The sequence below is a fragment of the Rattus norvegicus genome, chromosome X, assembly GCF_036323735.1.
Source record: "Rattus norvegicus strain BN/NHsdMcwi chromosome X, GRCr8, whole genome shotgun sequence".
In the NCBI taxonomy this organism is placed as follows: domain Eukaryota; kingdom Metazoa; phylum Chordata; class Mammalia; order Rodentia; family Muridae; genus Rattus; species Rattus norvegicus.
The window spans coordinates 120,842,472-120,856,097 of NC_086039.1; the positions used below are offsets into that span (position 1 = coordinate 120,842,472).

Here is a 13,626-nt window from a genome sequence, read left to right on the forward strand (position 1 = left end):
GTAGTGGACACTCAGCTTTGAGCAAGTGTCTTCGTGTCTTACTTTCCTCTTCTATAAAGTAACATCTAATCAGACCCTCATAAGCAACACATACAGACTGTTTCTTCTTGCAGTCACTGTTCATTTATCTTTATAGTAATTCCTTGAAAGTACTATCTTCATAGTACATGTGAAGCAACTGAGACACAAAGAGAGCCAATGACTTCCCTACCCTCCTGTGACAGGTCACCTGCAGCGCTAAGGATTTTAAGGTAGGTAAGGTTCCAAAGCCTTAACCACACTCTCTGAAAATGAGGCCCTATCTGCTAAAAAGCTGGTTTGTGTGAGCCACGATTGGCAAGTGTCTGCTAGGTAGCAGCTGTGGTTGGTACTCAAGGTCTGTCTTTTCTGCACTCAGGATTTAAAATAAAAGAGGCTGATGGAAGAGAAGATAGTCAGGAGAGCGGGGAGGAGATAGAATGTGAAAAGGGACCCAGAAGAAGCAAGGTACCTACAGGGATACCTAAGAAATGCGTGTTGCTGGCTAGGCCTTGAAAGAACAGAGTGACTATTCGCCACAGAAAATGGAAGCCTCGGTCTTGCCTATTGCGTTGCAAACAGACACTGACTGAGCATGCCTCAGATACCTGAGAGATTCGCCTTTGATCCCACCCTAACCCCGAGGCGCTGCTCGGGTGTGAACCTGGCTTCCCGAGTTCACCTCGCAAGTCCGCCCCAAGCCGGGCGGGGCCTGGCCGGACTGCTCTAACTACCCCGCGAGCCCAGGGCACCAGCCACGAGGTGGCCGGCACAGGGCTGGGTCTGGATGGCTACGTGGAGGCGGGATGGCCGGCTAACCGGCAGCCAGAGGTTCCTGTGTGCGGGGCTGGCGGGGGCGTTCAGCCTTAGTCTCACCGCGCCCCTGGAGCTCGCCACTGTGCTGGCCCAAGTCGGCAGGGTGCAAAGCCACTCCCAGGGACTGTGGGCCACCGGACGCCGTGTGTGGCTGTCCGAAGGGCCAAGAGCCCTGTGGAAAGGGAATGGCGTGGCGTGCCTGCGCCTCTTCCCCTGCAGTGTGGTGCAGCTGGCTGCCTACCGAAAGTAAGAGCCCAGCGGGAGGGGTCGGGAGGTTGGACTGGAATGGCAGAGCTACCACTCTGATGCCAGCACCGGGGATCCTAAGAGGTCCCAGCCTCCCTTACTTCTGGAAGGTGGGGCCGAAGTAGGGTGGGGGTGGAGGTTGGCTTTGGGGCTACAAGACCATATGTATGGCTCCTAAAGTACAGTAGCAGTTTTTTCAAATGCTCTTGAGATTCCTGCCCTGCGAACTCTTATGAACTCTTAAGTCTTTGAGGAACGAGAGAAGGAGGGAGAATTAGGAAATGGTATCTGGAGGTAAAGAAACAAAAAGGCTTCCCAAGGAGATGAGTTCTATCCATTCCCAATGTGTAGTAACTTGAAAATGTTTGCTTTTCCTGACTTAGGAGAGAATGCTTTTGATGGTGTTTAAAAAGTGAGACCAGTGTCTTAAGGAGTAAGTGCTTAGTACAGGAAGAGGGACCAGTCTGTTGCCTTAAAAAGATTCCTGCCCACCACCCCCAACTCGAAATTTAGCCTAACTTGGCTTTAGGATCCAATGGAGCCCGCACCATCCTTTCCTCGTCCTGTCTCTTCAGCCTAATGTTTCCCCCACTCCCAGCTGTCCACTGATCTCATCCTGGGAGTTTTCTCACCTCCCACATCAGCCTTTGCTATGGAGGGTAAGATCGAAAGATGCAAATGACGGATGCAAGTGAGTGACCTTCAAAAGAGCTCAAGGATATTTGCATGGGAGCTGGAAAGGAAGCCTAAAAATGAGAACCGGTAATGGCGACTCTGGGGGAGGGGCTGTTTCTCTATTGGGGTTGGTCTGTAAGTTCCTCATTCCGTAGGCTCAAGGCCAGCTCTAAAGACTGGCCTTGGCTCTGAATTAGGCAAGCATCTACCCTCCGGAGCTGATCGGGACACTCTTTGTTTTGTTTTTACTTTGTTTCCAGTGCTGGAATTGAAACCCCAGGCCTTGGAGCAGGCTAGCTAGGTGCTTTACCACTATATATTCCCAGCCCTAAGAACTGGTCAATCCTAACCACAGTTCAGCATTGAGGGAGAGTCAAGAGGTTAGTTGAAAGGCTGGGAGGCTTGACTGGCAGTTGACACTCTGAATGGAATCATCCTTCTCTTTAATGTGTTCCCAACCAGCATTCTCCTGTGGCTTCTGCTGTTTCCCCCCAGCAACATCTTGCCTGCAGTCTGGACTTTTAATGATTCAATTGTTTTCCCTATTTCCCTCTCTTCTCCACAGAGTGGTAGGGAAATCTATCATTGGATAAAATAGAATGTATACAAAGGAGCAGAGAGCGAGAACAGATTTTCAAAGCCTGATTCTAATGGCATTGCTTTTTTTTTTTAACCATCTTATATATTTACACCATTTGGCTTTCATAACTTCTGCATCCTGCCTATAATAGTCATAGGACACAGGACAGGAAGCACTATGTCCATATTTACTGATATAAACCTGGGCTCACGCTGGGACACCTCAAATCAGTGACAGTACTGTCACTTGGCCTTCTGATTCCAAACCTCATACTGTTTGTAGCACCATCACACCACCTTCCTTTCTGCACTCATTAGACATTAGTTAGGACACAGAAGTAACCACCACAGACATGAAGCCAGAGGAAAATGCAAGAATGAAAGAATTACGGTCCCCTACCTCAGTTTATAACATACTAGTTTAAAAAAAAAACTGGTATGTCTCCATCCACACACATAAAGTTCGAGGTGGCATGTGACTGCTGTGAATCAAATACTATGGAAACGAACACCAGGTGAGGGAAGAGGAGGTGGGAAGGCTTCACAGAGGAGAAGAAAATATCCGAGTTTGACCTTGGGAGAATGAGTAAGAATCCGATAGGCAAAAATGAGGCGTTGCAGGGAATGTCAGCACAGGCAGAGAAGAGGAAGAGCATGCAGCATAACCGGCTGGAAAAGCAGGTTGGAATGAGATCTTGAAAATCAGACTTGGTATGTAAAGATGGCTGTGGAAAATATTTATGCAGGGTGGTGGAAATGCTGGAATTAAAAAAAAAACCCTCAAGGGGAGGGAAGTGATTGTCTCATGGTGCAGGGTAGGATGGGAGAGAAGAAAGACTGTGTGGGTGGAAGCAGCAGCTAGAAGCACCGTGCAGCAGCTGAGAGCATCTGGAATGGGATGGTGACAGAAGAGCGAAGAATTCCATAGACTAGATTGGCTAAGGTTATTTTCTTTCTGAAAAGCAAAGAGAAACATTCCAGTGAAAGACAAGGTAGAGTTAGAAAGGTTGATTAGCTATGAAGCCACGAGGACAATCATGGCTAATCATTATATCCATTCATTTGTACTCTCTCCTGACCATGAAGTTGCAAAACAGGTGACTGGAAATAACAGTATACTGTCTGATTGGAACAAAACATCCAGCGTAGTCAGTGAACGAAAAAAAAGTGCCCATAATTACAGTGACAGAGCTCAAGCTTAAAAACAGATCGTCTGGCTCTTTAGTCCACGGTTCTGTCTAGTACTCCACAGCTAAAATGTCTGCTTAATTGGCTCAACAATGAAAGGAGATTACTGGTTAGAGTGTTGGGTGCTAGGTTTCTGCCACAAACAAATAACAGCTGATACAAGAGGTAGCTTTTTCAAATCCATCAAAAAGAAGGTCCTCGGGGTTGGGGATTTAGCTCAGCGGTAGAACACTTGCCTAGCGAGCGCAAGGCCCTGGGTTCGGTCCCCAGCTCCGAAAAAAAGAAAAAAAAAAAAAAAAGGTCCTCCTCCAACTTTACTGCACAACTGCTTGTTTGTCTGAATATACATTAGTTTGGATCCCTACAGTTACAAATTGTTCGGAGCCAACAGCATTTCCTTATTACTTAGCCAGTTGAGAATTTGTATTGGGGTATGTTGGCTGCTAGCTTGTGTTAGCATTATAAGTACTGATTGCATATATCCAGGGGTGTGTGTAGAATCTGAGCTAGCTGAAAGGAAGGGGTTCCCGCAGATCAGCAGCGCATTCAGCCTCCATGAAAAAAAGCTTCTGTGCTCATATGTCCATGAGGAAGAACAAAATTGGAGCACTGCTGCCATAGCCAGTCAGACAAGAATTTTAAGATATAGGGACCAACGTGATGTCATCTGTAGCCTAACGAGGTTCTCTACCTTGACTGTTTTTTTTAAATGTGTACAAGTGTTTGCCTGCATGTCTTATGAGCATGCACTAGGTACATTCCTATACACACAAAGGTCAGAACAGTGCACCAGATGCCCAGATACTGGAGTTATTGATGGCTGTGAACTGCCATGTGGGTGGTAGGAACCAAACTCAGGTCCTCTGGAAGAGCAGCCAGTACTCTTAACCACTGAGCCATCTCTCCAGCCCTTTGACTTTGCTATTCTAAGGGAAGATTGGTGGTTAGGAGTCTAAAGAACTTCCTTCAGACTACTTCATACAGCAAGCCAACATAATAAGATAGTTCAAAGACTTTAGTAAGCCAAAGGCCTGTTTCCCCGTAGATGCCTCTATCAGCCATTTCCTTGTCAGGGCTGCTGAGCTCTCTCCTACGTGATCTAAGCTGAGAACTAGCCCAGGTTCTGGCACATTATGGTATGTCAACAAATGGACAGTAAATTAGCCTATGTCTTAGAATGGTGGAGTGGTTTAGGGAATGGTGGAGTGGTCATGGGAAAAAATGGTGCTTTTGCATTTCAAACTCAAAGTGGATTTTCTTTTTTGGCCTGATGCAGACAATATGATGATCATTTCTACTTCCTGTGTCTCCTGTCTCTCCAACCTGACTGGCCAGAGGGGGAAAAGCAGTAAGCCAGCATTAACATAGAGGCAAATGGCCATTGGTGAATACCAGTTCTAATTCTCTGTGTATCATTTCCTGTCGATGCTGGGAGCATAGCCAGGAGTCCAATTGAGATGCACCAATAACCCCTTAAGGAGATGTCACGAATGAACTCCTTTTTACTTGGGAGCAGAAGCAGTAGCCTGGAATGGCCCAGCTGCTTTCACTTGAATGCCCACTCGTTATTCATCAGGCCGGCTGTCACCTAAACATCAGGAAACCTACCCTTCCACCGGAAGTTTGAGAGCCAAAGAACTGGGAGTGCTTTCATTCTGAAAAAGATAAAACTATTATTTTAGCCCAACTCTGTTATTTACTTTTATTCCAAACCCTCAGTACCTTCTCCCTATACCATTCCTTGGCAGAAAGTACTATTTTTCCTGTTTTCCCAGCCTCCCCACTAAGGAATGAACTTGCTTTTTTGTGACCTGGAAGGGTGTACTGTGTACCACTATAAATATTTCTTCTGGGGTAAGCTCTCATGATTGGCAATGCCCTGCTTCTCAGAAGGCTTCTAACAGGGTAGTTTGTGTTTGTAAAACTCCATAAAGTAATTTTAACTAAATTGTAAACCTACTAAGAAATACAAAGCATAGTTTGTCCAAAACTCATGCCTACCATCCACACTTCACATACTATTTTTAGATTGTCTCTCTTTATAAACTACACTGGCCTTGAACTTTCTGTAGGCCAGACTCGTCTCAAACTCAACATTTTCCTGTCTCAATCTCCCAAATGCTGGAATTACAGGCCCACAACACCAATCCCAAACTCTTTGTTGAGGGCCGTGCGTGCGTGCGTGCGTGCGTGTGTGCGTGTATGCGTGTATGTGTGTGCGTGTGGGTTTTCTTTTTTCTTTTTTTTTTTTTAAAGATTTTTTTTTTATTTTATTGTATATGAGTACACTGTAGCTGCCTTCAGACACACCAGAAGAGGGCATCAGATCTCATTACAGATGGTTGTGAGCCACCATGTGGTTGCTGGGATTTGAACTCAGGACCTCTGGAAGAGCAGTCGGTGCTCTTAACCGCTGAGCCATCTCTCCAGCCCATGTGTTTGGGTTTTCTATTTGGTTTTTGGCAACGCTGGGCATCAAACCCAGGGCCTTGAGCATGCTAAATTAGCATGCTACCACTGAACTCCATCCACAACCCCCTTGTTTCATTTTTGAGTTTGAGTCTTGGCCAAGCAGGGCTTAAATTACTGGGCTCAAGTGATTCTTCCACAGCCTCCCTAGAAGCCATGACTTGACAAGACCTGGCTCCCACGTCTCTCTTTGAAATATACTAAAGCCTGGATGAAGACAGACTCCTATGTTTGTTCTTGGTCCTAGTCCCTTTTCCCTTTCCCAAGCATCTACTTGTATGCTCCTCCTAAGTACCTGTGTATGTTACACAGTACTCCCAGGTTTTATTGTTTGTGGTGGCCATATACTACAGATCACCTTACAGCTTGTTTTATTCATTCATCAGTGTGCTTTCATGGCTTATTTCTTATGTTTCTATGATTTGTCTAAGCTCATTCATTTTAACCATCTGGGCTCCATTGAATGGCAATGCCGTCATTCATCTGTTCCCCTACATTTTGACGTTTAATTGTTGGAGATTTCATTGTTATAAGGAATGTTTGTAGTGTGTCTTCATGTTTAGAGCTGTAAGGGTTACTCTAGGCTGGGAAATGGAATTATGGAGTAAATACCCATACTTCTCCACCTTTGCTAGATACTGCAAAGCAAAGGGTGAGGGTTATCAGTTTCCACACAATCCCCTCATCATTCGCTATGATGCCAGTCTGCTGGGTGAGAAGTAAATATCTTGTCACAGTTTTTTGTTCATTGTTTTTCTAATAACTGGTAAAATAGTAACATCGCTTATAATTACCATTATCATTATTAAGGAAACTAATTCTTTAGACTAAATTTAACAGTATGTTTGAGCAAAACCAAATCAAACTCCAATCAGATAGCTCCCAGAACCCATCACATGACAATTAGATAGCTTTTCCAGGAAAACAAAAAGCAAGGTATGGAAAACAACTTAAATGGTGACAGTTCAGTCATCGAGCCAGCCAATTGATATCATTAGAGCCTAATCAGCTAACTGGATGTAGGGCCTTTTGCAGCTAGCCAAAGCCCAGTGGCTACAATTAAAGTTAACATTGGCTTGGTCTACTGGGCTCAAAACTCAGTTTCTGGGATGCTGGACTTAGGATGTACCTCAGTGACAGAAATGTATACCTACTGTGTAGAACACTCTGGCTTCCATTCCCGGTGCTGGAGGAGAGTGGGATTTCTGTTTTCAATTCATTTCAGGAAATTCTGTTCCTTTTAAGTGTCAAGAGGATGGAAAGTTTGCAGCATGCAATTGCCAGGTGTTTTTGTTTATTTACAGCCCACTGGCAAGTTAGATTATTCAGATCAAAGGTGGAGAAATGCTGGAAGTGAAGTGGGAAGATTTGGAGAAGATATTCATCAGAGGCTGAACTTCCTTATAGTTAGCTAGCATTATATGATGGTGGAATTTAAATTTACTACTCAGTAATTCCATTATAATTCTATGATATTTTTCATGTTGTATGGTGGTTTACATAAGAGTGGCCCCCATAAACTCATATGTTTGAATGCTTGGCCCATGGGGAGTGGGATTATTAGGACATGTGACTCATTGTTGAAATGGGTATAGTTGGGCCTGGAGAGATGGCTCAGTGGTTAAGATTGCTCTTCCAGAGATCCTGAGTTCAATTCCCACCAACTACACGGTGACTCACAATCATCTGTGATGGAATCTGATGTCCCCTTCTGGTGTGTCTGAAGAAAGCTACAATGTACTGATATACATAAAATCAATAAATAATTCTTTTAAAATGGGTGTGGCCTTATTGGAGGACGTACAGTCACTTTGAGGGTCGGCTTTGAGGTCTCATTTGTTCAAGCTATGCCCAATGTGACTCTCAGTCACCTCTGTCTGCAGATTAAGATGTAGAACTGTTGAATAAATCTTTAAAAAAAAAAAAAAAACAAGTTCCAGGGCAGCTAGGGTAAATAATAAAAATAAAAAATAAAAAAAAAATAAAAAAGATGTAGAACTGTCAGCAGCTTATGTGTGTGCCTGGATGCTGTCATGCTCCCTGCCATGATGATAATAAACTAAACCTCTGAACGTGTAAGCCAGCCCCAATTAAATGTTTCCTTAACGAGTTGCCATAGTCATGGTTTCTCTTTACAGCAATAAAAACGCTAAGACACATTGTAAAATAATTCCAAATGCTAGGAAATATTTGAAGCCTTATAGAGCATACTAGTACAGTCCAGACCTCATATCTGAGCTTTCTCTGTTTCACCACCACCAGGTTTGTTGTGTTATTCATGGATGACCTGGGCCGTATTTCCCAGTGGAGCTCCATTGTGGCTGGAAGTCTCGCAGGCATGGTTTCCACGATTGTCACATACCCTACAGACCTCATCAAAACCCGATTGATTGTGCAGAACATGCTGGAACCATCTTACAGGGGGCTTATTCATGCTCTTTCTACTATTTATCAACAAGAAGGGTTCCTGGCTCTTTATCGAGGGGCATCCCTCACTGTTTTAGGTAAGGTGGAATTCGACATCCAAGAAAAGGCTGTTCTTTGACACATGTGGGCACATGTGAAGGTAGTTTGTACCTCTGCCTTCTGTGTACTAAAATTGCAGGCACAGATCACCATAGCACAATTTTAGAAGCCTAAAGATTGTAAGCCAAGCAATGCAAGTGACTCAGAAAAGCCTGGATTCCAAGTCACCCTCAAAACCACTCAGCTAACCGGAGTCTTCAGTGTGTGTATCCATGAGTTAGCACAGCAGGATCTCAATGGTATTCGTAGCCTTTGACGGAGCTACAGATAAACAAGGCCTCTGTTTGCCAAATGCAGAAGGATTGACTTAGTCCATGCATGCAGTACTAAATGAGATCAGTCAGTCTGTCCTCTGGAAAGTTGGCTTCTAGGGTACTATTGTCCCCTGAGTATCTTCACAGCTCTCCTGCAGATCTTTCTTATCCAATATACTTGGCTTTTTTTAGGTCCTCTGACACTGCCAGCTTGCTTAAGTTCGTTCCTCAGCCTCCTCCCTCAGCTTTTTTTTTTTTCTCGGAGCTGGGGACCAAACCCAGGGCCTTGTGCTTCCTAGGCAAGCGCTCTATCACTGAGCTAAATCCCCAACCCCCCTCAGCTTTATTTTTACCCTCGATGTTGGCTTTCTTTTTTATTGGTGTTTATATTTGTTTGTTCGTTAGAAAACAAATCACACTATGTAGACCAGGCTGGACTCAAACCTGCAGTGATCCTGCTGCCTCTGCCTCCTTTGTACTAAGATTGCAAGCACATATCACCATACCCAGCCTTCTTCATTGGCTGTCTTGCCCTGCATCCCCTCTCAGGTGAGCCCATCTTGTAGCTTCAACAAGCACGAGGATACTTTAACTCCTAATATCTTTAATTGTAATGCTAATATTTTAGGGGTGCTCACTGGGTATTAAGTACTTTTCCAGAAGCTATGACTATATTTTCGCATTCAAATATTTTATCTTTATTTTTTAGGTTTTAATATAATATTTTTAATTCTTTGAGAATTTTACATAACGTATTTTGATCATATGCATCCCCAATCCTCCCCTAACTCCTTTAAGATCTACCCCGTCACCTCCCTACCCCCTCTCAACTTCATGTCATCTTTGTTAATAACCCAATCCAGTCCAACTGTGCTGCACACACACCTATGGGTATAGAGCTATCCTGCAGCTCACGGTCAATCTAGAGCCACGCTCTTAAAGAAATAGAACTCTCCCTCCCCCATAAAAACTTATTTTTACTATTTTTTTAACCTAGAGTGGCCTGGAACTTTCTAGGTATTCCAGGCTGCCCTTTAACTCTTGATTGTCCTGCTGCCTCAGTTTTCTGAGTGCTAGAATTACACATATGTGACACCTTGCCAAGGCTGTCTGACTTACTCTTTTTTTTTAGTTTTATTTATTATAATTTGGGGGTGTAGTCTCTGTTTAGTATTTTTTTTGTTTTGTTCTTGTTTTGGGGGGTTTTGTTTTGTTTTGTTTTTTTGCTTTGGGGAGACGGAGTCCCACTATTTTAGTCTTGGCTGTTCTGTAACTTTCTCTGTAGACCAAGATGGCTCCTCAAACTCAGAGATCTGCCTGCCTCCGCCTCCGCCTCCGCCTCCGCCTCCGCCTCCGCCTCCGCCTCCGCCTCCGCCTCCGCCTCCGCCTCCGCCTCCGCCTCCGCCTCCGCCTCCGCCTCCGCCTCCGCCTCCGCCTCCGCCTCCGCCTCCGCCTCCGCCTCCGCCTCCGCCTCCGCCTCCGCCTCCGCCTCCGCCTCCGCCTCCGCCTCCGCCTCCGCCTCCGCCTCCGCCTCCGCCTCCGCCTTCTGCCTTCTGTCCTAGCTCATCAGCTCATCCCTGCATCATCTTCCTTCCTGACTCTAGGAACTCAGCCTCTCCTGCAGGCTCATGTTCCTCTGTGGCCCTATGCCTGGTGTGCCCTGTATACTGCTGCCAGACTGGGATGATCTTCCCAAATGGTCTGCTTTGTTTTTACTCCATTCCTTAAAAGCTAAAGGAGAAAGCCAGAATTCCTATGGCATTCCAGATCATCTGGAGCTGGCCCCTGCCAGTCTGCCCTACCTCATCCTATCCTGTACTATGTAAGCCTCTCCCTGCTCTCATGTTCAAGCCATACAAAAATGTGTGTGCTTAGAGATACAGTGCTCGTTGTATTTGCCTGGACTGCCTTTCCACTCTCTTAGTGTCTTTGCTCAAGTCCCAATTCAAAAGTTCTGTGTTCTAAGCCATGGGTGATGATACATGCATATAATATAATCCTAGTACTCTGGAGGTTAAGGCAGGAGCATGATGAAATCCAGGCTAATCTTGGCTACGTAAGTGTTCCTGTCTTGACTATACACAAGCCGGTGTGTGATTCCCCCTAGCTTCAGGAGGTAGAGACAGAAGTAAAAGTTCAAAGGCCCATCTGGGCTATAGAGTTCAAGGCAATCTAGGCAATTTACTGTGGCCAATGTCAAAAAGTTGAAAATGTGACGGCGGTAGGGGAGTAGTGTTGGGACTATATGTTCAATCCCTAACACAACACAGAGAGACAGAGATAGATCTCTTTTCTTTCAATTCTTTCCTGGTTCTTCAGGGCAAAATTAATATTCTGACACTTGTGCACATAAAGCCTCTTTCATAGCCCACTAAATGCACAGGGATGTTAATATGTAGTATTCCCTAGTTAGTGCCTGTATTTGATGGTAAATTCTCCAGAAATTAGCCTGCTCTGAGCTGTAGTCCTAGCACCTGGCATAGTGCCCAACACTATTTAGAGACAGACTGTAATGTAATGAAGGTTGGGCTTGAGCTTGCTGTGTAAACAAGGCTGGCTTGGAACGGGTCATCCTGCCTCAGCCTCTCTAGTGCTGAGACTATAGACATGTGCTACCATGCCTGGCTTCCCTAAATGTTTTTCGATGAAAATAGGAAGTTGGTGAGTCTTTTTAAATATGTTTATTAAATATAATAAACAGTAACCTACCTTTTTTGGATGAATTACATGTATAGCCTTTCCTATCTATTAGATCTCTTTGTGTATTTTTATTTTTTACTTTTATGTATAGGGGTATTTTGCCTGCATTCACATCTGTGTGCAGTGCCCATAAAGGCTAGAAAAAGGTATCAGAGCCTCTGAAACTGGAGTTACAAATAGTTCTGAGCCACAGTATGCATTCTGGGAATTGAACCTGAGTTCTCTGTAAGAGCGACCAGGGCTCTAAACCACGAAGCCATCTGTAGCCAGATCTCATTTTTTGAGGGACAAATTTAGTCTCTCTGTGAACTGAAGATGGCTCTGAAAGTTTCTGGAAATGTGTAAGAGTATCAGATAGTGCATTCTTTGCTCACTGTCTTACTTACTAGGAAGGTAGAGATACACAGTGTATGATACTAACCAGGCCTTATGATATTTAAGCCAAGTCAGGTAACCTCATGGGCACAGTTATCATAAATGTTTCCTTCTTCACTAGAGGACAATCCTTTTCTAGCAGCCAATACAAGATCAAGTGCTCAATGGAAGTGCTTTATTTTTATTTTTATTTTCTTTGTAAAAGTCTGTGTGCAGACACATGAGTACCTGGGCTGTTGGGGGGCTAGAAGATAGTGTCAGATTCCCTAGAGCTGGAGTCACGGGTGGTTGTGAGCCACCCCATGCTCTACAAGAGCAGTAAGTGCTCTTACCTTATGGGCCATCCATTCAGTACCATGGAAATGATTTTTCTCCCTCCATGTTTCTTTTTATTTTTCTCTCTCTCTCTCTCTTTTTTTTTGTATCTCAAGCACACCGAAGAGTTCTTAGAATTATAAATAACCACACACTCACTGAATAATGCATCAGTTTATATTTTTACTTTATCACATGTCTATGCATCTCTCAGAGCCATTCATAAATCCGTCTTCTTCTTCTTCGGTGCTTTCAGTGTAAGTTACAAATACCAGTATACCCCCAAACGCTTCAACATCTGTTTCACAAACCCAAGTTAAGCTTCTGGGTTAGGGGTTATTTCCTTCTGCCTGATGCAGTGTCTCGTGTACTCAAGAAGCTCAGGCTGGCCCAAACCTTTGCTATGTAGGTAAGGATGAACTTGAACTGCTACTGATCCTCCTGCCTCTACCACCCAGATGATGGGATTATTGGTGTGTGCCGCCACACCTACCTGTAAAGGTTTGTTTACGGGCCTTTTGTACAGCATTTATTTACTGTAAACTGTACAACCTTGAGTGAGCAGCTCTTCCATCCCGACCTTACGGTGCTATCACTCCTGCCCCCAGAACACGCTTTTGCTAGTTGACTGGAAGAGCTTTAAGCAGCCCTGGGCACCACTTATACACCCTTGTGCATCCCCCCAGAGGCATTTTTTTTTTCTTCCAGACAGTGGTTCTCCAAGACGGCGACCTCTCTGTACTTGATTCCCAGGTGCTGTTCCCTTCTCGGCTGGCTCTCTTCTAGTTTACATGAACCTGGAAAAAATCTGGACTGGACCCCGGGACCGCTTTTCTCACCTGCAGAACTTTGCCACCGTCTGTGTGGCTGCTGCTGTGAGCCAGGCTGTCTCATTTCCCTTTGACACTGTGAAGAGAAAGATGCAGGTGCGGAGCATTGGGGTGGGCGGAGGGTGGGGGGGTGGATTACCTTGAAGCATTTGCAGTGGGGTAACCACAAAGAATATTTTGATTCCGCCCACCTACCTCCCCATCCTGTTCTACAGCCGCACCACTGAGGACATTTTTCTAAGAGCTCAGGACTGCTTATGCAAATACTATGCAAACCACTTCTGCTAACCTCCGGGCTACTAGCTTAAGTCAATGCCTCTACCTCTCTTTTATGTATCTGTCTTCCAGATCAGTCTCCCTTTTCTTTCCTGGTCCCTGGTTACATCACTTATGGTTCTTCTTCTTCCAATACCAAAAATGAAGGAGACTGCATAATGCAACCTGTTAACTTGCCTTCTTTTTTTTTTTTTCCGGATCTGGGGACCGAACCCAGGGCCTTGCGCTTGCTAGGCAAGCGCTCTACCATTGAGCTAAATCCCCAACCCCTTAACTTGCCTTCTTTTTTTTTTTTTGTTCTTTTTTTCGGAGCTGGGGACCGAACCCAGGGCCTTGCGCTTCCTAGGCAAGTGCTCTAC

The 13,626-nt window shown here is 44.8% G+C and overlaps 1 protein-coding gene across 4 annotated transcripts in view; it reads left to right on the forward strand.

The window, feature by feature from the left end:
- Nucleotides 1-709: 709 nt before the first annotated feature.
- Slc25a43 (solute carrier family 25, member 43) overlaps nt 710-13,626 on the forward strand; it is a 34,335-nt gene continuing 21,418 nt past the window's right edge. For 2 of the 4 annotated variants that reach the window (XR_005498125.2, XM_063280362.1), the window contains exons 1-3: nt 735-1,080; nt 8,254-8,495; nt 12,915-13,087. Coding sequence is in view for 3 of the 4 variants with exons in the window: in XM_063280362.1 (XP_063136432.1) it covers nt 806-1,080; nt 8,254-8,495; nt 12,915-13,087 (690 nt within the window). In the remaining variant the exon portion in view is untranslated. Of the gene's footprint in view, nt 1,081-8,253; nt 8,496-12,869; nt 13,088-13,626 lie in introns of those variants that run through there. The other 2 variants (XM_003752132.6, XM_039100201.2) reach the window with 2 other exon arrangements.